Source organism: Hypanus sabinus, unplaced genomic scaffold, assembly GCF_030144855.1.
Source record: "Hypanus sabinus isolate sHypSab1 unplaced genomic scaffold, sHypSab1.hap1 scaffold_248, whole genome shotgun sequence".
In the NCBI taxonomy this organism is placed as follows: Eukaryota; Metazoa; Chordata; class Chondrichthyes; order Myliobatiformes; family Dasyatidae; genus Hypanus; species Hypanus sabinus.
Window position 1 is genome coordinate 136213 of NW_026780602.1, and position 24468 is coordinate 160680.

General features: G+C 44.8%; 1 protein-coding gene across 1 annotated transcript; it reads left to right on the forward strand.

Moving 5' to 3' along the window:
* The first annotated feature begins 832 nt into the window (after positions 1–832).
* LOC132387995 (zinc finger protein 850-like) lies at positions 833–24468 on the forward strand. The gene is made up of 2 exons (XM_059960335.1): positions 833–2907; positions 20847–24468. The coding sequence occupies exons 1-2, from the start codon at positions 1045–1047 to the stop codon at positions 21939–21941; spliced, it is 2958 nt and encodes a 985-aa protein (XP_059816318.1). The 5' UTR covers positions 833–1044; the 3' UTR covers positions 21942–24468.

The window sequence follows — 24468 nt, forward strand, 5'->3', positions numbered from 1 at the left end:
CAGCCAGCACAAGTGGTGCATGCGAGCTCGATTTCAACATTTAGGAAGTTTGTGTAGGTACCTGGATTGTAGGAGTGTGGGAGGGGCAATTTAAATAGTTCAGCACAAGACTAGATGGCCCAAAGGACCTGTTTCTGTGTTGTACTTTTCTACAAGAACTTGAAATATTACAAAAATTCACTCTAACCGCTTTTACCAGCTGTGCGGACCAACCAGTCATCTCAGCAGGAATTTTTTTATATGGTGTTAAAGCTGTAGCACTTTAAGTTAATAATACATAAAAGAATTCCCAGATGCACATCCACAAAGACAATTTGCGTGAGACTGTTTCAGTTACTGTGGGGCCAGGCACCCATGCAGCTCAGCAGGAACAGGGAATAATACCAATGGAGAGAGTCAAACTGAGCCAGGTCACAGATTGGAGACGGCAGAAATGTCCCATTCTTATAGAGACAGGAAGAGCTTCAGGGAATTGATGGTCATTCCAGATACCAGCACTCTGCCCAGTCAGAAGATGATTTCTCTGTCCAACTTGGGTTGAACCTCACTGTAACCGTGTGATACCAGATCAAACCTTGGCAACTCAAGTAATCTCATCGGAAATGTTGTCCTAAACCCATTGATGGATTTTGTAAATCTTTTCACAGGTTAAAAACGAGAAGGAATTTGTCGTGGGGATCTCAAACAGAAAACGCCAGTTTTGCTGTCTCTGTCTGGATATTTAAGAAGTGGAGCGAGGGATTCAATCGACTATCCTTCCTGCTCAGACTGTGGAGAGGGATTCAATTGATCATTTGACCAAATAGCAAGCCAGTCATCTTACACAGGCTGTTCACCTGCTCAGACAGTGGGAATAGATTCACTCAGTTATCACAATTGAAGGTACATCAGCAAGTTCACACTGGGCAAGGCCATTCATCTGTTCTGTGTGTGAGAAAGGATTCAGTTGGACCTGTGGACACACCAGTCAGTTCACACCACACCTGGTAGAGGCTGGTGATCTGCTGAATTTCTGGGAAAGGATTCACTCAGTCATTTGACCTTATGGCTCACCAGCGAGTTCACACTGGGGAGAAGCCATTCACCTGTTCAGTCTGTGGGAAGGGATTCACTCAGTCATCCAACCTACGGAGTCCCCAGCGAGTTCACACTGGGGAGAGGCCGTTCACCTGTTCAGAATGTGAGAAGAGATTCACTCAGTCATCCAACCTACGGAGTCCCCAGCGAGTTCACACTGGAGAGAGGCGCTTCACCTGCTCAGTCTGTGGGAAGAGATTCACTCGGTCATCCAACCTACTGGTACATCAGCGAGTTCACACTGGAGAGAAGCCATTCACCTGCTCAGAATGTGGGAAAGGATTCAGTGAGTTATCCAACCTACTGGTACATCAGCGAGTTCACTCTGGGGAGAAGCCATTCACCTGCTCAGTCTGTGCGAAGGGATTCACTCGGTCATCCAGCCTACAGAGTCATCAGCGAGTTCACACTGGGGAGAAGCCATTCACATGCTCAGAATGTGGTAAAGGATTCAGTGAGTTATCCAACCTACTGGTACATCAGCGAGTTCACACTGGGGAGAAGCCATTCACCTGCTCAGAATGTGGGAAAGGATTCAGTGCTTTATCCAGCCAACTGAGACATCAGCGAGTTCACACTGGGGAGAAGCCGTTCACCTGCTCAGAATGTGGGAAAGGATTCAGTGAGTTATCCACCCTACAGAGACATCAGCGACTTCACACTGGGCAGAAACCGTTCACCTGTTCAGAATGCGGGAAGAGATTCACTCAGTCATCCCACCTACAGAGTCATCTGCCAGTTCACACTGGGGAGAGGCCATTCACCTGCTCAGACTGTGGGAAAGGATTCACTCTGATATCCCACCTACAGAGACATCAGCGAGTTCACACGGGGGAGAAGCCGTACAACTGCTCAGTCTGTGGGAAGGGATTCACCCAGTCATCCCACCTACAGAGTCACCAGCGTGTTCACACTGGGGAGAAGCCATTCACCTGCTCAGTCTGTGGGAGGAGATTCACTGTGTCATCCCACCTACAGAGTCATCAGCGAATTCACACTGGGGTGAAGCCGTTCACCTGTACAGAATGTGGGAGGGGATTCACTCAGTCATCCAACCTACGGAGTCATCAGCGAGTTCACACTGGAGAGAGGCCATTCATCTGCTCAGAATGTGGGAAGAGATTCACTCATTCATCCGCCCTACAGAGTCACCAGCGAGCTCACACTGGGGAGAAGCCGTTCATCTGCTCAGAATGTGGGAAGGGATTCACTCAATCATCCCAACTACAGAGACACCAGCGAGCTCACACTGGGGAGAAGCCATTCACCTGCTCAGAATGTGGGAAGGGATTCACTCAGTCATCCTACCTACAGAGACATGAGCGTGCTCACACCGGTGAAAAGCCGTTCAATTGCACAGAATGTGGGAAACGGTTCACTCTGTCATCCAACCTTCTGAAACACCAGCGAGTTCACACTGGGGAGAAGCCGTTCCTCTGCTCAGAATGTGGGAAGAGATTCACTCGCTCATCCGACCTGCAGACTCATCAGCGAGTTCACACTGGAGAGAAGCCATTCCCCTGCTCAGAATGTGGGAAGAGGTTCAGTCACTCATGCTCCCTGCAGAGACACCAGTCAGTTCACACTGGGGAGAAGCCGTTCATCTGCTTAGTCTGTGGGAAGAGATTCACTGAGTCATCCAGATTACTGGAACATCAGCGAGTTCACACTGGGGAGAAGCCGTTCATCTGCTTAGTCTGTGGGAAGAGATTCAATAACTCATCCAGATTGCTGGAACATCAGCGAGCTCACACTGGAGAGAGGCCATTCACCTGCTCAGAATGTGGGAAGAGATTCACTCACTCTTCCACACTACAGAGACATCAGCGAGTTCACACTGGAGAGGAGCCATTTACCTGCTGAGAATGTGGGATAGGATTCACTCAGTCATTCCAACTACTGGCACACACCAGTCAGTTGTTATGAATCCCAAGGTTTTGTTTGCTGTGGACTGTCATTTTAAGAGAGAGAGATTAGGAAGTTTAATCAGTCTGACTTGCAGCTTGTTTACATCACTCACAGCTTGTTTAGTTTTAACTGAGGACACAGACAGAGTCAGACGGAGATGAAGGAGGAAAAATGGAAAGATCAATACAAGGGAAATAGGTGCCAAGGGTCACTGTTTGGAATTTTCCTATGCCCGCAAGTATGGGTTAATTATCGATTCATCATACATCGAATGTGTGGTTGTCACCTCGTTTGATCCATAGGAGTGGATCTGATTTGGGGTATCATGTGAAGACCACCGATGTGTTAACCCTTGCCTGGGTGTGGTGTGGTAATTCACTTGAAGACGATACGCCTTGTGACAAGTCACTTTGGGTGATAATTATTATGTGGATTTGGAAGGATGACAGATAATATCTACAGTGACTGTTCTCTTGTTTTACCGCCATGGAACCTGTGGAATTCGACATAATTGCCTTCTCTCGACATATACCCTGGATTACATATATCTCTCTCATCACCTATTCTGTGGTTGAACTGAACTTTCATACTTTACCATCTCAAGACTCCAAGCCTTGTTCCCCCCAAGCTCAATAGTTTTGGATTTATATTTACACACATATATACACAGAACACTGTTAACTTTTGTTTATCTTGCTTAAGTTACTATATTATAAGTTGATTCTAATAAAGATAGTTTTAAGATCAAAAACAGACTCCTGGTGTAGTCTCCACGAGGAAATCTGCAGATGCTTGGAAGTCAAACACACACAAAATGCTGGTGGAGCACAGCAGGCCAGGGAGCATCTATAAGGAGAAGCACTGTCAACGTTTCAGGCCGAGACCCTTTGTCAGGCAGTCTCAGGCAGTCCTGATGAAGGGTCTCGGCCTGAAACGTCGACTATGCTTCTCCTTATAGATGCTGCCTGGCCTGCTGTGTTTCACCAGTATTTTGTGTGTGTTGTTCCAGGTGTAGTCTATTGGTGCTGATTCGTTTCTAAAGCTTTACGATTCATAACAAAATTGGGGCCTGCATCTGGGATATGAACAGCTATGGGGGCGTAGTCATTAATTATCGATTTCATTGGGGAAGTCCCTTTTGATATATTTGTGTGTAGAAAATCAGCAGCGGATGCTGATTATTGTTTGGAAGCGGGAACCTCTGAGGCATTAGAGGATGCCAGAAGGATTGAGTTGTTGAGTCTTGTTAGAAGGTTAAAACTTGCTATGTTGAAATTGACAATGAGGAGGGAACAGATGCAGAGGGTAATAGCTGAACATTATGTATCTGAGGGTGTGTTTAAAGTGGAGGAGTTGGACGTGTTTCCTGGAAGTAAACCTAGTGAGCTTGAGCTCCAGGACAAGTTAGAAAAATTAAAGATGGAGGCTGCGGAAAGGCAGAGGCAATTTGAGGCTAGAGAGGCAGAAAATCAGAGAGGAGGCAGAAAAACAGAAGGAGGAAGCAGAAAGACAGAGGCTATTCAAGCTGGAAAAGATACAGTGGTTTCAGCAAAGGGGTCTAGCGTTAGACTCTGGTGATAAGTTTGAGGCTAGTCAGGAAATTAAATTGGTACCTGCATTTGATCAGAAAGAGGTTGATAAATACAGCATTTTGAGAAGGTTGCTTAGAATTTAAAGTGGCCAAAAGAGGGTTGGTTCTCTTACAAAGGGGGAGGCTTAGCAAGCCTATTCTGCTTTGACAGTTGATGAAGCAGCTGATTGTGACATAGTGAAACAGGCTGTGCTCAAAGCTTACGAGTTGGTCCCAGAATCATACAGGCAAAAGTTTTGAAATTTGTGGAAATCTGTGAACCGGACATATGTAATTTGCTTATGAGAAGTCTGTGTGTTTTGATCGCTGGTGCACATATATGATGATGATGATAAGTATATGATGATTTTAATAGCTTGAAAGAGTTAGTTTTAATTGAAGAATTCAAAAGGTGTGCTCCTGATGACATAAAGACATATTTAGATGAAAAGGATACTGCCAATTTGCAGGAGTCTGATAGAATAGCAGATGAGTTTGCTTTTACTCATAAGGTTAAGATTATCCCAAATAAGAGCTTCCAAAAGAGTGCCAGAGATCACCAGGGTAAACCAAAAATTACAGCTGGGACTAGTGACAAGAGTAAGGATGAAGGGAAGCAGTTGAAAGAGAAATATTCTGGTCTTGCTCGTTACTATTGTAAGAAAGCTGGTCATGTGATGGCTAATTGTTCTATCCTGAATAAGAAAAATGAAAAGAAGCCAGTCCCAAATGCCGGTGTTCAGTTTGTTGACGCACCTATAAACCCACAGGGTTCTGAACATTCTGTTGAGGCTCAGTTATGGACTGAGAACTCTGACTGAATTAAGAAGGCTTTTGATCATTTTATGTCAAATGGGTTTGTATTAGTAAAGGAAGGGTCAACCCAACTACCAAAAATTCTTCGAGTTACTGGGGATTCTCAGTCACTTATATTAGACAGCATTCTAAAGTTTGGTGATGAGACGAACACTGATGAAGTAAATCTTATTAAAGGCTTTGGGGGTAGCATGGTTTCTGTGCCATTGTACAAGGTAAATTTACTGTCAGGGTTGCTTTTGGGACCTGTTAAAATTGGATTATACTCCATTTTACCATTGGAAGATGTTAGTTTGCTGTTAGGGAATGACCTAAAATTGTTCCTGCAGCGCTGTTGACAACTAAGACAACCGCTGACGACCCACAGATGGATTTTAACATTTATCCTTCCTGCGCAGGAACTCAAAGTATGCCGACGCAGACGAATCTGTGCAGCATGATTCTGATACCCATGATAGCCAAAATCGGGATTCAGGTTATGATGACTTGTCAGGGAATTTCTGCCTTCATTGTTTCAACAGGATTCAGTCGTAAGTCTGATGAGAAAGATTTATCCCTGTCTAGGAAGGAGTTTATAGCAGAACAGAACCGAGACCCTGAGATTGAAGCTTTAAAAGAAACAGCCCTCTCAGATGATGAGATTAAGAATGTGCCAGTAGGGTATTATCTCATGATGAAGTGTCAATGAGGAAGTGGAGGCCACCTGCTATACCAGCGAGTGAGGAATGGGAAATTGTTCACCAAGTTGTAGTTCCTAAAGTTATATGGCTGAAATTTTAACTTTGGCCCACAGTATGCCATTAGGTCGACATTTTGGAGTGAATAAAACTGTAAACAGTTATGTAATAATTCTACTGGCCTAATTTGAGGAAAGATGTTGTGACCTTTTGCAGAAGCTGTCACACTTGTCAAGTTGTGGGTAAACCGAATCAGGTCACCCCAGTGGCCCCACTCTGCCCTATAACTGCATTCGGTGAACCCTTTTTAAAATTTATAGTGAGGGGAACTTTGTCCTTGTTAAAGGAACAGTGGATTGATGGGGATGTACATGTTAACTTGTTAGACTCTGTTTAGAAGTTCAAGAATAAACTACACCAAGTCTGTAGTCTAGTGAGACAAAACTTAAAGATCTCTCAAAACAAAATGAAGTGTTGGTTTGATAAGTGGGCTTGAGAAAGAAAATACCAGGTGGGAGATAAGGTGCTTGAAATAGTCTCTCAAATTAATGATCTGAATAATGCTATTAAAACACCCGACCAACGTAAACTAACACAGGTGGTACACATAAATATAATAAAGCCGTATTTTGACAAGCAGGCACCGTCTGTGAGTGTTGTTGTCAAAACATATTGAGAATGAAACAATCGACTCGTCTGAGAATTTTCACAAGCCAAACATGGTCCCAGTTAGGCTAATGAACTCGGTTGTTCCAGAAAACATTGATAACAAGTTGGCTCATCTGCAGCCAAAGCAACAACAACAGTTGAAGGAAGTAATCCTGATGTTTGAAGATTTATTTCACGATGTTCCCAAGCAAACCACAGTCGCAGTACATGATGTAGATATTGGTCAAGCCAAACCGATTAAACAACACCCATATTGCATGAACGTCGAAAAGTGTAAATTGGCTGAGCAAGGAATTGAATATATGATGAAAATGGTATTATTAGTCCTTTGGCATCAGATTGGAGCTCACCCTGCGTTATTGTGCCTTAATCTGATGGTGGTGTTAGATTTTGCACTGATTATGGGAAGGTAAATGCAGTAACAAAAACAGAATCCTCTCTTATCCCTAGGGAGGATGATTGCATCAATAAGTCTGGAAAAGCTAAATTTCTTACAAAGATTGATCTGTTGAAAGGGTATTGGTGTGATCCATTGACGGACAGAGGTAGAGAAATTTCTGCATTTGTGACACCTTCTGGGTTGTATGAACACAATGTTTTCTCTTTTGGAAGAAAAAATGGTCCAGGATCATTCCAGAGAATGATTGATTCTGTAATTCGAGGGTTAGAACACACAGATGCCTATATTGATGACTTAGCCACAGGGAGTGACACTTGGGAAAAGCTTATCTCTGCAGTAGAGAAGCCGTTTGACAGGCTTTCTCAGGACGACCTTACAGTTAGCTAAGAGTGAATTTGGCCATGCCACTGTGACCTGTCTTGGCTATGTTGTTGGTCAAAGCAAGTTGGCTCCTGTTCGGGCAAAAGTCCAGGCAATTTCTCAAGTTCCTATTCTGACTGATAAGAAGGCTCTTAGAAGGTTTCTGGGAATGGATGGATATTTTCGTAAGAACTTTGCTGCTATCGCTCTTTCTCTGACCAATCTCCTGAAGAAGCGTGAAAAGTATGTTTGGACCGAACCTTGTCGGGAGGCATTTGATCGATTGAAAGTTATTATTTGAGGTTAGGCCAATCAATGTAGTGCTGTCAGCCAATTTCATTAGCAGGTTGAAGGTGTGGGTGGCAACACAAGTCATGGGTGCACAGAGAGTAAAGGAGAGGGCCAAAGAGACAACCCTGTGGGGTATGTGTCCTGAGGGTCAGAGAGACAGGAGATGGAGCCCACTCTTACCACCTGCCGGCGATCTGACAGGAAGTCCAGGATCCAGCGACACAAGGCAGGGTGAAGGCCGATGTCTCAGCTTCTTGTCGATACTTCACGCCTTTGTATGGCTACTGCTCTGCCCATGACTGCAAGGAACTGCAGAGAACTTTGGAGAGCAGAGAACATCAGAGAAACAAGCTTCCCCTCCATGGACTCTCCGTACACTTCCTCTCCCTCAGAAAAGCAGGGCATGTACACAAAGAACCTCATAACCTGGACATTCTTCCTGCAAACCCGCTCCCCCATCGGGGAAGAGATACAAAAGCCTTAAAGCGAACCACCCGGCTCAAGGACGGCTTCCTGTCTGCAGTTATTAGCCGAATGAATGATAAAATGGACTCGACCTCACAATGTAACTCGACGTGACCCTGCACCATATGTCTATCTGCACTGCACTTTCTCTGCAGCCATAATGTTTGTTACAGTTATTGTTTTATCGTATATCAGCTCGATGTACCGTTGTAATGTATCGATCTGTGTGGATGGTACGTCAGGGAAGATTTTCACTGTCGTTCAGTACATGATGATAATAAACAAATTCCCCATTTTAATTGTGTGCAAATATTAGACAGACTGAGCTTCTGCTCTGGAACCACAGAAGGAAACTGAACTGTTGTCTTTCTGAGGAACGCAAATAAATAGAAAAGGCTTTAATCTCTCATTACGATCTGCGGTAAGTGGGATCAGGTGACTGGTGGTGGGTCTCCCATATCAATATCAGAATCAAGTTTAAAAGCACCGGCATATGTCATGAAATTCGTTCAGAAGTAGAACCTAATTTTTGACCATAGATTTTAACAATTGTGATTTAATATAAGAATATAACTATCACATTGTTAAATTATATAAATAGTACAAAATGAAAAAAAGATGTAATAAACTATTTTAATTGTGTGGAACTATTTGACTGACTGGGTTGTTGCTTTGGAAGTAGTGGAGTGAAGCTTAACTGAACTGCACACATTTATGAGAAGCTCAGATAATTATAAAAAGCTAAATTCTCACATAAGTGGGTCAGACACCCAGAAACATCGGCAGCACTTCAGCAGGTAAAAACAGTGGAATGAAACATGCTGAAAATATTGCAGAAAAAAAAACCATATTGTCCACCACAACGAGAGGACGTGACAGATCCGGATCTCACTGCCTTGTCTGAACGGGGAAAGATAAAGCTCCACGTATAGGTAGAGCAGTGACCCGCAGATGCTGCAGATCTGCAGAGAAACGTGAACAGGAAACGGGATCACGTGGCCGCTTTGGTCTCTCACCCCCAGACAGATGTCCGTTTACCCACTACTCTGTGGAAAGAAGCAAACGCCGCTCACATCTCCACTCACCTTAAATGTATTAGACATTTCAACCCCCAGGAAAAATATATCGTCTATCCACTCTATCTATTCCTCTCGTAATCTTATAAACGTCCATCCAGTCTCACCCCAGCCTACGCCGCTCTGGAGAAAACAACACAAGTTTGTCCAAACTCTCGTTATAGCTCATGTCCTCTAATCCAGGCAGTGTCCTGGTAAACCTCTTCTGTGCCCTCTCCAAAGACCCGACATCCTTCCGAGAATCGGGGCGACCAGAACAGTATGAAACACTCCAGATGTGGTCTAACTAGTTCTATAAAACTGTGTTCCAAACTGTGGCGTTTTAGAAACGAACCAGCAGCACTAGAGTTCACAGTGGAGTCTGGTTTTGATGTTAAAACCATTATCTTTAGTAGTATCGACTTATAATATAGTAACTTAACGAAATGAAGGGAAATTAACAGTGTTATGTGTATATGTGTGTAAATATAACCCACAGATTATCGAGCCTGAGGGAACAAAGCTTAGAGTCCTGAGATGGTAAAGTAGGAAAGTTCAGTAATCCACGGAATAAATGATGGGAGAGAGATATTTGTAATCCAGGGTGAAACGTAGAGAAACGGCCGTTACTTCAACCAACCGCCGTCGAAGTTCTTATCCGCTGAATCCGTCCACAGACGAGTTACCGTCTTCCAGGGGTTACCACACAACATACCCAGGTAAGGGTTAACACAAGATATTCCAAAACCCACTCCTATGGATTATACGAAGTGACAGCCACAGACGTTCGTTGTGTTTCCGTGTACCGATGATCAACCCACTCTTGTGGGCACAGGAGAGTTCCAAGCCTCAGCTGCGACTAACTGAAGCGATCAGCTTTTTTCTCTTTCTCTCTCTCTCTCTCTCTCTCTCACTCTCTCACTCTCTCACTCTCTCACTCTCTCACTCTCTCACTCTCTCACTCTCTCTCTCACTCTCTCTCTCTCTCCCTCTCGCTCTCTCTCTCTCTCTCTCTCTCTCATGGTTCAGTCCACAGTCAGCGCTGTCAGCCTGTGACTGACGTCATAGCCCCGCCTCCTCACGCCGGCGCTCTTAAAGAAACAGTCACAGTACGACCGCAGGCTCGTAACAGCCGCAACACAACTTCCCGACTTTTGAACTCAATGCTTCAACTAATAAGGACAACCATGTCATTTGCCTTCTTAACCACCCGATCAATCTGTGCAGTCTCTTTCAGGGAGCGATGAACTTGGAGTCTAAGATCCCACTGATCATCGACAATGCTCAGGGTTTTGCATTTAACAGTGTACTGTCTCATAAATTCGACCTACCGAGCTGCCAAGATGATCATCACTAATCAAATCTCACTGAGATTTCTCAGGTCCTGTTGAATTTATTGCCAAGTGCTCAAGTACGGGAAGGTACAGGAACAGAGAAACACTGACTTGTGGCAGCATCACAGGCAAGTACATTCAGATAATACGCGGAACAGAAGTTATACGGTTCTCTGTCAGTAACAATCTGTAAATATGTTTTATGTCATTAACAATATTTAAAATACATTGTGTCATGATCAATACTAAAATGTGCATGTGTGTCAATAACAGACTTGGAAATGTTGAATTTGTTCCCTGTCTCCATTCCTCCTGTAATCCACAACCAGCTCCTTTGTTTTCGTTACAATGAGGGAGAGGTTGTTTTCTTGACATGACTGTGTCGGGGTGATGACTTCTTCTCTATACGCTGCCTCGTTATTATTTGGGATCCGGCGGATCAATGTACCGTGGTCAGCAAATCTAATTAGCAGATTGGAACCCGCCACTGCAGCCCCACAGTGCACTATGTACTGATTGCAAAGCTACGAAATTGCATGTGAATAGCCTCCCCTCCCTCAACTCCACTCTTTCTGCGTCACCAGCAGACTGGGGCATCTCACATCTCGCTGCCTCCGCCAGGACATTAAACTGTGAACAACTGTGGTCAGGGACTGATCTCTGGGGTACTCCAAACGTTACCTCCTTCCAGTCTGAAAATGACCCACTCATCCAGACACACACTACCGGCAGTTTATCGATCTCCAACGAAAAAGCCTAATCACCTACTCCTGAGGGTCAATACCATTGCTGACTCGGAGTTTACCACCGTCAAATGCCGGGAGGGACATAATAATCAGAAAGTCTCTAGTCACAGCGTGTAAATAAAATGTGATCTCAGTGGGTGTGTGGCGCATGCTCAGATTGCGAAGGAGACAGACAAACTGAGCCAAGTCACAGACTGATGAAGGGGAGGAATGATTCATTTTGATACAGCGAGGGAAGCGGAGAGTTTGATATTGTTCCTGATGCCGGAACTGTAGCCTGTTAGAAGATGAAGTCTTGTTCCTCCAACTTGTTCTGAGCTGTGACAGTTTTTTTCAGAAGGCACCATGGAGAGTAAAATTACCTGAGTTGAAATGTTGTCCTTCACCCTCCAACGTGCGTTGTAAGCTTTTAACAGTGTAGAAAAGGCAAAGGAATTGTCTATGGGACTCACAAACACGTTAGTCTGCTGTATCTGTCAGGTCACCATCGCTTGAATGCCACCGGTCCTTGAATGTGGAGGCGGAGATGCTGGAGAAGACAGCGCCCCACTCGCGACAAGGAGAGCCCGAACACGTGTCCATGTCCGTGATCTGATTGGATACATCGCCATGACGTTATAGCACTGTGACGTCATTCACTGGCTCTCATTTTGGAAGGGATTCAGTCGGCCATCGCAGATACACAAACAGCTTCGCACTGGGAAGCGGCCGTTCACCTGCTCCGTGTGTGTGAAGAGACTCATTCAGTTAACCCACCTTGTGATGCTCCGGTGAGTTCGCAATAAATAGAGGCCACATTTCTGTCCGGAGTGAGCAAAGAGTTTTACTCAATCATCCCAGCTGCTGCAACACCAGCAACTTCACATCAGGGAGGAAGTTCAAATCAGCTCCGTGTTAAATGTTTAACCATCACGGTGACTGAAGGCAGCTGCGGGTTCATGAGGGACTGTTACTGTCAGATTCTGCAGTTCTTGCGGCTGCTCATCGCACCCAGGACTGAACCCTGGTCACTGAGCATTGGAGGAGTCTGTTCTGCTGATGTTAGACTTAAACTAGACTGGTGTTTAATATTGTGGATCTGTGAAAGATAAATCCCGTGAAAGATAAATCCTGTATCAAATCCCGTGTCTCGCTTGAGAGGCCACTCAGCCCAGCTGGTCCCTGCCCATGTTTCTGTTCCATATCAGTATATGAAAATCTACCCCCGCCGTTTCCCTCTCACTCTCCCTGAGATGACAGGTTGCAACTAGTCACCACTCCGTGGGATAGGAGATTTCCCTTGAATGTCATAGAATCACAGAAATCTACAACATATTATCGATACTTTGTCCCACAATGTTGTACCGACCATGTAACTTACTCTAGAAATTGCTTAGAATTACCCTACCGCATAGCCATCTATTTTCCTAAGCTCCATGTACCTATCTTAACAGACCTTTTTGTATCCACCTCTACTACCGTCGCTGGCGGTGCATTCCACACACACGCCACTCTTTGTTTAAAAAACTTAGCTCTGACATGTCCTCTATACCTACTTCCAAGCAGCTTAAACCTATTCACCCTCGTGTTAGCCGTTTCTGCCCTGGGAAAAAGCCTCTGACTATCCACACGACCAATGCCTCTCATCATCTTAGACACCTGCATGAATTCCCTGCATGATTGTCTCCGGGCTGAACAAGACGATGAGCTCACTGTGGTTGTGACGTTGTTCAGGGCTCCGGACGAAGTTGGTTAAACTCCTTCTTACCCGCTCTTTTCAACGTTTTGGGTCATTTTCACCAATTTTAAAGGATTGTGCCTCAGACAGCTGGGTTGTTGCAATTGTTACGTGCCAGCAGCAATAGATCACTAACGGAGTCTGGTTTCGATGTTAAAACCACTCTCTTCATTATTATAGTGACGGGGTCCTGAATTACCCTTATGAACTGTATTTTTGAAAAGAGAGAGGGAGATGTTCAACACCGGACACAGAGAGAGGGAGGGAGGGAAGGTGGACAGAGAGTGAGAGAGAGAGAGAGAGTTAGAGAGGAAGACTGCTCGGAGACGATGTTATGGTTTCTCTGCAAGCTTGTTGACACTTTTACAAGGACACTGTCAGCTTCTGTGTTCTTACAGAGAGAGAAGGGAGGAACTGTTTGATGGACAGCTGGGGCTCAGCACGATGAGATAAGTAGGAGGTCCGCTGATAGACCTCCAGACACATGGTTTTGGACACTGAATGAGCTTTGTTGTGTCCACAGAAAAAGTTGGGCTTTGGAAGATCGATCCGGAGCATCGATCAGTGGCTCTCGCAGTGTGAAAAGGCTGTGACCGGTGGGGAGTTATTCGTGTGTCCATCCCTCGCCTGGGTTAATAACTCCACCACTGAAGAACGGTCCCATTTATAGTGGTCACAGTCGGTGACTTCCAAAGGATTTCGGAGGACGAAGGGACTATCGACGGCGTCAGCTTACCTGAAGACTCAAAACTCTCCCTCTCTCTCTCTCCATCACTCCCCGACTCAATCCCACGAACTGAACCGAACTTCACTCATCACCGGAAGACGGTATCCATTCACCCCGAGGCGTGAAGAAGCTTGGCTTTCCTATTTACACACACACATACACACACACACACACACACACACACACACACACACACACACACACACACAATCATTGCTAACCTGTTTGATATATCTGCATTTATATTGTTGTATAGCGTAGTTACTAATAAAGGGAATGTAGAGAGAAGGCAATTACGAAGAATTCCACACACATTCCACGCTGGGTAAACGAAATAACAGTCGCCGAAGATCTTATCCGTCGATTAGCTCCGAAATCCACTTAGAAATATCACCAGGTGACAGTCACAGGAATATCGTCTTCAAGTGATTACCACAGAACACCCCGATTCCAGGTAAGGGCCAACAAAAGTGATACCACAGGATACTCCAGCAAATCCACACATATGGATGATACGAAGTGACAGTCACACATCCGTTCTGCACTGCGTGTCGATGATCAGATCAACACAACCTTTTGGGCATGGAAGAGTTGCAGCCTATAGCAGTCACACGCTGAAGTTCCAACAGCTTGTCTCCCTCTCCCTCTCCCTCTCCCGCTCCCTCAGGCTGCCGCAGCCTGTGTCTGACGTCACAGCCCCGCCTCACTCAGCCACTTAAAGCGACACTCACAGTAAACGAACCTGCGGTCTCGTAACACAATGCACCTCTAAAGTCTGACAGCAGACTAACGAGTGAATCTCCGATGGTGCAGAGTCAGAAACCGAAGATTTGCCAGCCTGAGTCAGGGGCTCCAGAGAGAGATGGTGTCCAGAGGAGGAGGACGAATAAGACCAGCACGATGTGGTTAAAAGTGAAAGATTAGAAGCATTTGGAAACTGGTTGATCGAAAAAAAAAGGTGGTTAATTTCTGCAAAACACAGGTGGAAATCAACAGATAAGGCAGAAATTTTGGAGAGGAATACTTAGAAAATGTTTTCTCAGTATTTCCAGCAACTGCAGAATCTCCTATGTTTTATATCTGCATTTTACTTTGGCATTAGATACACGTTGATATTGAGTATATTGCTTATGGGAGCCGCTTTCTGCATTAAAACAGCTGCAGATTTTTTCTATACCCAAGATAAAAAAAATGAGGTATGGACATTGAACCGGTGCTTGCAGAAATGTTTAATGGCACCGTGATTACCCATAGGGCAATTCGTTAAGAATTTCGCCGGCGCTGAAGCGCCGATGAAATGCGCAGGCGTCAGGCTGAGGACGTCCCTGAGTTTCACGCATGCGCGCAGTGCACAGAAGGCTTTGAAAATGTCGGTTGCAGGTAAGAGCGATTAATTGTGTTTTTATCTTAAATACCGACTTCAGGATAATTCCTCTGAATTTCGGACACCGTGGGCAGCAATCCCGGGACAGTCCTGCCCTCTTCCCTCTCTCTCAGCTCCACGATCCGTACACGGGCCCCGGGGAGCTCCCGGCCGCTGAGGGAATGGGAACCGATGGATCTCTCAGACAGAGCTGAGCTCCAGCTATCTAAATGCAAGGATTAGGAACTGGGAGAAAGGGAACAAAATCTTTTACATCAGCAGTTGAGAAAATCACCTTTGTTCTCCCTCCAACACAAACAAGAGAAAATCTGCAGATGCTGGAATTCCAAGCAACACACACAAAATGCCGGAGGAACTCAGCATTAGGACTCTTTTCCGTAGATGCTGCCTGGCCTGCTGAGTTCCTCCAGTATTTTGTGTGTGTTGCTTCCTCTACCTCCTCTAGTTCTGCACTTTTCTACCGGTGAGAACATGTTTTGTCCCATTCTCTCTGGGTACATTATGATATCAAACACCTTTGCCCTGGACAACAAGTAGCTTTCACATCACAAATGTGCCAGACTCCAGTGAGACAGACTACTGCCCATCCCTTCATATTCATTGGGATTTCATTCACTGAGTTCACCACCGTCAGTCATTGGGGACGGGTTCAGGGGGAATATTTATGTAGAACACAGAAACTAGTGATGCCTGTTTGCATTTTGGTGATGCAAAAGTTGCTGGAGAATTTGCAAGTGGGAAGAAGTGGAGTGATATTTGGAAATCTGACTTCTTAAAGTGTAATTTAGCAAGCAAACCACATATGGACAATGTGTAAAAGCTTTGGTGAGAAACTCCTGCATTTCCTGTTACAGGCCTGCTACATAGGTTGTGTGAGAGTGCAGATGAACTCGATCAAACCCAGAGGAGATCAAAGTTCCTATTGACAGTGATTTGCTAGCCGTGAAAATGAATACCTCTCTATATAAAATTCACTGTGCACATCTTGTCACTGGGTAAAAAATACACAGTACAAGATTTATCTGCACACTGGTTATTACAAAGTAGAGGGGTATTCGAGGGAAGGAGGGGAGACCTGCAGTGTCCCTGATGCCCTCCCCTACAAGATGTGCATCCAGCTGCAACTTGTAACCCTGCACTTCAATGAGCTGCTTGAAATGGGTGAATTCCATATCATCCAGCAGTTGGAGGGGGTGATAGATATGACATGAAGGGAGGTGAGCTACTCCCAAGGTGCAGGACACAGGAAACTGGGTGAGAGTCAGGAAGGGGAATGAGGTTAAATAGGCATCGCAGAGTACTCTTGTGGCCATTTCACACAACAACAGGTGGACCACTTCAGAAGCTGTGGGGGGAATTACCTGGCAGAGGAAAGTCAAAAGACTGATAGGGGATTCGTTAGTTAGAGGAACAGAACAAGAGGGGACGAATATCCTAGTGGTAAGACTTGCTAGTGGTAGTGAGCAGGGGAGGGGGTGATGTGGTTAAAATAAGTTGTAGGGGGAATGGGAGCCAGAATGACAGAACAGATAGTGGAGAGGGTGAATTGAATTGACTTTATTAGATACATATTTCATAAACATGAGGAGTAGAAATATTTACCTTACATCATCTAAATGTGCAATGTGTAATTTATAGTAATTTATAATAGATAGTTTGTACATAGGACAGTCAATATAACATCGAAATGCAATTGTATCAGCATGAATTAATCAGTCTGATGGCCTGGTAGAAGATGATGTCCCGAAGCCTGTTGGCCCTTTTGCTGTGGTACCGTGTCCTGGATGATAGCAGCAGGAACAGTTTGTGGTTCTGGTGAATTGGGCCTTTTTGTTGCTGATATTCGTTGGGCCCTTTTTACACACCTGTCTGTGTAAATGTACTGAATCGTGGAAAGTAGATTGTGCAATGTATAATTTCCTTGTTTATATTTAGAGACATTTTTTGGTGTATAAAATGATGAGGGGTATTGAGCATGTGAGTGGCCAGAGGAGTGTTTTTTCCCCCAGGGTTGAAATGGTTAATGCCGAGTTTCCACACTCCCAAAGACCCTTTGTCCATCTCCTGAGTTAAGAGAGATGGAAAAATATTTAAGATCTCCCCCATCTGCTTTGGTTCCACACGTGGATTGCCATTCCGGTCTTCCAGAGGACCAACTTTGTGCCTTGCAATCCTTTTGCTCTTAATCTATCACTAGAATCCCTGAGGATTATCCTTCACCTTTTCTGTGTCAGCAACCTCATGCCATCTTTTAGCCATCCTGATTGATTTCTTATGTGTTCTCTTGCATTTCTTATACTCCATAAGAAACTGACTGCCTATCCCTGTTATGCAATTCCATTTTGTGCTTTACCAGGGTCTCAATATCTCGTGCAATCCAAGTTTCCCTACAGTTTCTATCTTTACCTTTTATTCTGACATACCCGCTTACTACTTTCAAAATTTTGCTTTGAAGCCTCCCATTTACCAAGCACACCTTTGCCATAAAGCAGCCTGTCCCAATCCACAGTTGCCAGGTCCTAGTGTTGATTCTAGGTGTTGATCCATGCACTGAACTCATCCACCTTTCCTGCACTGCTCCCTGTATTGAAATATACAGGGCTCAGCATATTCACTGCACCATGCTCAACTTTTTCAACCCCACCACCATCTGTGTTGTTATTCAGGCTCCCATTCCCCCTGCAACTTTAGTTTAACACTCCTTACCCCCACCTCCCTCCATGCAGATCTATCACCTCTTTGGCTTTCCTCTCCCAGATCAATAAAAAGGAGGTGCATACCAGGTACAGGCAGATAGGAGCAAATGGGGTACTTATGAAATACAGGAAATTCAAGTGAACACTTATGAAAGAAATAAAAGAAGGCATGAGGTTGCCCCAGCAGACAAGGTGAAGGAGAATCCTCAGGGATTCTGCAGATATGTTAAGAGCAAAAAAGATTGCAAGGGAAAAAAAATTAATCCTCTGGAAGATCAAAATGGTAATCCACATGAAGGATAGCCTAGACTTGGGGAGATTTTTTTTGCATCCGTATTTACTCAGGAGATGGACACAGAGTCTATAGAATTGAGGCAAAGCCGCATTAACTTCATGGACGCTGTACAGATTACAGAGGTGGAGGGGTTTGCTGTCTTGAGGCAAATTAGTGTGGATCAATCCCCAGGGCCTGACAAGTTGTTCACTTGGACCCTGCGGAAGACAAGTGCAGAAATTATTGGGGTCCAAGCACAGATATTTAAATCATCCTTAGTGACAGGTGAGGTACTGGAGGATTGGAGGACAGACAATGTTGTTCTGCTGTTCAAGAAAGGCTGTAAAATAAACTAGGAAGTTATCCATTGGTGAGCTTGACATCAGAACTGGGAAAGTTATTGGAATGTGGGTGCAGGAACCAAGTATATACTGTAAGTATTTGGATAGATGTGGACTGATAAAGGATAGACAGTATGGCTCTAGCCAATCTTTCAGAGTCTCTCGAGGAAGTTATCAGGGAAGTGGATGAAGGCAAGGCAGTAGATGTTGTCTACATGGACTTTAGCAAGGCACTTGATAAAGTCTCATATGGGAGGTTGGTCAAGAAGGTTCAGTCACTCAGCATTCTAGATGAGACAGTAGATTGGATGAGACACTGTCTTTGGGAGAAGCCACAGTGTAGTAGCAGATGGTTGCCTCTATAACTGTAATCCTGTGATTAGTTGTGTGCCAAAGGGATCAGTGCTGGATCTGTTGTTGTTTGTCATCTATATCTGTAATCTGGATGATAGTGTGGTTAACTGGATCAGAAAATTTGTGGATGACAACAAGACTGGGGGTTTAGCAGCTGCAAGAAGACTTTCATGGCTTGCAGTGTGATCTGGGCCAGGTGGGAAAATGGTTTGAGAAATGGAAAATGGAATTTAATGCAGACCAGTGTGAGTCGTGGCACTTTGGTCTGACCTACCAAGGGAGGTCTTTCACAGTGACTGATCGGGCACGGAGGAGTGTTGTAGAAGAAAGGGACCTGGGAATACAAGTCCTTAATTCACTGAAAGTGGTATCACAGTTAGATAGGGATGGAAGGAAATATTTTAGCCCATTGCCCTTCATGAACCACAGTAGTGACAACAATAGATGGATGTTATGTTGACTTGTAGAAGACATTGGTGAGGCCTTATTTGGAGTATTATGTGCAGTTTTGGTCACCTACCTACAGGAAAGATGTAAAAGAAGTTCAGAGATTTCAGAGAAAATACACAAGGATGTTGCCATGTCTGGAGGACTTGGATTATAAGGAAAGATTGAACAAATCAGGGCATTATTCTTGGGAATGTAGAAGATTGAGGGGAGATTTGATTGTGATAGAGAGGCACACATAGTGTTAATGCAAGCTGGCTTTCTCCACTGAGATTGGGTGGGACTACAACCAGAGGCCATGGGTTATGCGTGAAAGGTGAAATGTTAAGGGGAGCATGAGAGGAACTTCTTCACATAGAGGGTCATCCGGCTGTGGAATGAGCAGCCAGCACAAGTGGTGCATGCGAGCTCGATTTAACGTTTAAGAGGTTTGTGTAGATACCTGGATGGTAGGGGTGTGGGAGTGGGCTGTTTAAATAGTTCAGCACAAACTAGATGGCCCAAAGGGCCTGTTTCTGTGTTGAAATTTTCTATGATTGCGACAAGAACCTGAAATAATACAAAAATTCACTCTAAGTCCTTTTAACAGATGTGCGGCCAACCAGTCATTTCAGCAGGAATTTTTTAAATGGCTTTAAAATTGTGGCATTTTGTTAATAATACACAAGAGAAGATCCCAGCTGCATGTCAAGAAAGACAATTTGCATGAGAGTGTTTCAGTCACTGTGGGACAAGGAACACGTGCCGCTCAGCAGGAGCCAGGAATAATACCAATGGAGGGAGTCAAAATGAGCCAGGTCACAGATTGGAGACGACAGAAATGCTCCATTGTTATTGAGACAGGAAGAGTATCAGGGAATTGATGGTCATTCCAGGTTCCAGCACTCTACCCAGTCAGGAGATGATTTCTCTGTCCAACTTAGGGTGAACCTCACTGTAACCGTGTGATACCAGATCAAACCTTGGCAACTCAAGTAATCTCATCTGAAATGTTGTCCTAAACCCATTGATGGATTTTGTAAATTTTTTTACAGGTTAAAAATGAGAAGGAATTCATCTCCAGGAAGCTCAAAAACGACACGCCAGTTTTGTTGTCTCTGCCTAGATACTTAAGAAGTGGAGCAAGGGATCCAATTGTCCACCCTTCCTGCTCAGACTGTCGGGAGGAATTCACTCGGTGATTTTGACCAACTGGCACGCCCATCATTTTACACAGGAAAAAGGACATTCACCTGCCCAGACAGTGGGAATGGATTCACTCGGTCATCTCAACTAAAGGTACATCAGCAAGTTCACACTGGACAAGGCCATTCACCTGTTCTGTGTGTGAGAAGGGGTTCAGTCGGTCATCCCACCTGTGGACACACCAATCAGTTCACACCGGGCAGAGGCTGGTCTTCTGCAGAACTTCTGGGTAAGGATTCACTCTGTCATCTGACCTAATGGCTCACCAGCGAGTTCACACTGGGGAGCGGCCGTTCACTTGCTCAGTCTGTGAGAAGAGATTTACTCAGTCATCCAACCTACAGAGTCACCAGCGAGTTCACACTGGGGAGAAGCCATTCACCTGCTCAGTCTGTGGGAAAGGATTCACTCTGTCATCCACCCTACTGGTACATCAGCGAATTCACACTGGGGAGAAGCTGTTCACCTGCTCAGACTGTGGAAAGGGATTCACACTGTCATCCCGCCTACTGGTACATCAGCAAATTCACACTGAGGAGAAGCCGTTCACCTGCTCAGTCTGTGAGAAGAGATTTACTCAGTTATCCAACCTACAGAGTCACCAGCGAGTTCACACTGGGGAGAAGCCATTCACCTGCTCAGTCTGTGGGAAAGGATTCACTCTGTCATCCACCCTACAGAGACACCAGCGAGTTCACACTGAGGTGAAGCCATTCACCTGCTCAGTCTGTGGGAAAGGATTCACTCTGTCATCCACCCTACAGAGTCACCAGCGAGTTCACACTGGGGAGAAGCCTTTCACCTGCTCAGTCTGTGGGAAAGGATTCACTCTGTCATCCAACCTACAGAGACACCAGCGAGTTCACACTGAGGTGAAGCCATTCACCTGCTCAGTCTGTGGGAAAGGATTCACTCAGTCATCCAACCTACAGAGACACCAGCGAGTTCACACTGAGGTGAAGCCATTCACCTGCTCAGTCTGTGGGAAAGGATTCACTGTGTCATCCATCCTACTGGTACATCAGCGAATTCACACTGGGGAGAAGCTGTTCACCTGCTCAGACTGTGGGAAGAGATTCACTGACTCTTCCACCCTACGGAGACACCAGCGAGTTCACACTGGGGAGAAGCCGTTCACCTGCTCAGAATGTGGGAAGCGATTCACTCGGTCATCCAACCTACGGAGACACCAGCGAGTTCACACTGGGGAGATGCCGTTCACCTGCTCAGTGTGTGGGAAAGGATTCACTGACTCTTCCACCCTGCAGAGACACCAGCGACTTCACACTGGGGAGAAGCCGTTCACCTGCTTATTCTGTCGGAAGAGATTCACTCAGTCATCCACCCTACAGAGTCATCAGCGAGTTCACACTAGAGAGAGGCTCAGAATATGGGAAAGGATTCACTCAGTCATCCCACCTCTTGGCACACCAGTCAGTTCACAGTAAGGAGAGGCCATTGTTATGAATCCTTTGGTTTTGTTTGCTGTAGACTGTCATTTTAAGAGAGAGAGAGAGAGAAATTAAGAAAGTGAATCAGTCTGACTTGCAGCTTGTTTACATCGCTCGCAGCTTGTTTAGTTTTAACTGAGGACACAGACACTCAGAGTCAGACGGAGACAAAGGAGGAAAAATGGAAGGATCAAAACCAGGGAACTAGTAGCCAAGGATCACTGTTTGGAACTTTCCTTCGCTCACAAGGGTGGGCTAATTATCGATTCACCGTACATCGAATGTGTGGTTGTCACCTCATTTGATCCACAGGAGTGGATCTGATTTGGGATATCCTGTGGAGACGACTTATGTGTTAAGCCTTGCCTGGCTGTGGCGTGGTCATTCATTTGATGATACCACTTATGACAATTCACTTTAGGTGATAATTCGTATGTACATTTGTAAAGATGATGGATAAAATCTAGAGCGACTGTTCTCTCTTTTTACCACCATGGAACCTGTGGAATACAACATAATTGCCTTCTCTCAACATTTACCCTGGATTACAAAAATATCTCTCTCACATCACCTATTCTGTGAATTAATTGAACTTTAATACTTTAACATCTCCAGACTCCAAGCCTTGTTTCCCCTGAGCTCAGAAGTTTGGGAGTTATATTTACACACATACATACACATAACACTCATGAGGAAATCTGCAGATGCTGGAAATACAAACACAAAAAAAATGCTGATAGAACACAGCAGGCCAGGCAACATCTATAGGGAGAAGCACTGTCGACGTTGTGGGCCGAGACCCTTCGACAGTACTAACTGAAATATAGTAAGAGATTTGAAAGTAATGAGGGGAGGGTGAAATGCAAATGATAGGAGAAGACCTGAGGGGGTGGGGGTGAAGCTGAGAGCTGGAAAGGTGATTGGCGAAAGTGATACAGAGCTGGTGAAGGGAAAGGATCATGGGAAGGGAGGCCTTGGGAGAAAGAAAAGGGTGGGGGTGTAAGTACCAGAGTGAGGGGGAGAACAGGTAAACAACTAAATATGTCAGGGATGGGGTAAGAAGGGGAGGACGGGCATTAACAGAAGTTAGAGAAGTCAGTGTTCATGCCATCATGTTGGAGGCTACTCGGCCGGTATATAAGGTGTTGTTCCTCCAACCTGAGTTTGGATTCATTTTGACAATAGAGGAGGCCATGGATAGACATATCAGCATGGGAATGGGATGTGGAATTAAAATGTGTGGCCACTGGGAGTAGTCTTTTGCTGTTGGTTCATTTCTAAAGCATTATGGTTTGTAACAAAATGGGGCTGTGTCTGGGATATGACAAATTTAAGGATTGATTAATTATCAATTTCATTGGGGAAATCCCTTTTGATTTACTTGTGTGTGGAAAACCAGCAGCAATGGATGTTGATAGATATCTGGAAGTGTGAACCTCTCAGGCATTAGAGGACACCAGAAGGATTGAGTTGTTGAGTATTGCTAGAACGTTAATACTTGCTAAGGTGAAATTGACAATGAGGAGGGCACAGATGCAGAAGATAATAGCTGAGCATTATGTATCTGAGGATGTGTTTAAAGTGGAGGAGTTGGAGGTGTTTCCTGAATGTAAACCTCGTGAGCTTGAGCTCCAATAGAAGTTAGAAATATTAAAGATGGAGGCTCCGGAAAGGCAGATGCAGTTTCAGGCTAAAGAGGCAGAAAAGCAGACAGAAAATTCTCTTACAAAGTGTACTTAAGGGGAAGGCTTAGCAACCCTATTCTGCTTTGACAGTTGCTGAAGCAGCTTATTATTTACTTATTTATGCTGCCCCAATCATCGCCACTGGGCTATAAATGTGCAGGAGCTGTGTGTGGTTCAGTGTTTTGCTCAAGGACACACAAGCTGCCTCGGCTGAGGCTCGAACTCATGACCTTCAGATCGCTAGTTCAACACCTTAACCACATGGCCACGCATTATGACCACATATTATGACGTAGTGAAACAGGCTGTGCTCAAAGCTTACGAGTTGGTCCCAGAAGCAGACAGGCAAAAGTTTAGAAATTTGAAGAAATCTGTGAACCAGATATACGGAATTTGCTTATGAGAAATTTGTGTCTATTGACCACTGGTGCACATCTGAACATGTAAATGATGATTTTAACAGCTTGAGAGATTTGGTTTTAATTGAAGAATTCCAAAGGTGCGTCCCTGATGACATAAAGACGTATTTAGATGGAAATGATGCTGCCACTCCGCAGGAATCTGCTGGATTAGCAGATCAGTTTGCTTTAATTCATGAAGTTATGTTTACCCTGAATAAGAGTTTCCAAAAGGCACTTGTCAAGTTGTGGGTAAACCTAATGAGCTCACCCCAGTGGCCTGTACCTGCATTCGGTGAACCCTTTTCCAAAGTTATAGTGGATTGTGTTGGCCCATTGCCAAAGTCTAAAGCTGGCCATCAGTATCTGCTAACTATTATGTGTACTACATCCAGATTCCCAGAGGCAATGCCTCTCAGAAATATTAAAGCTAAAACTGTG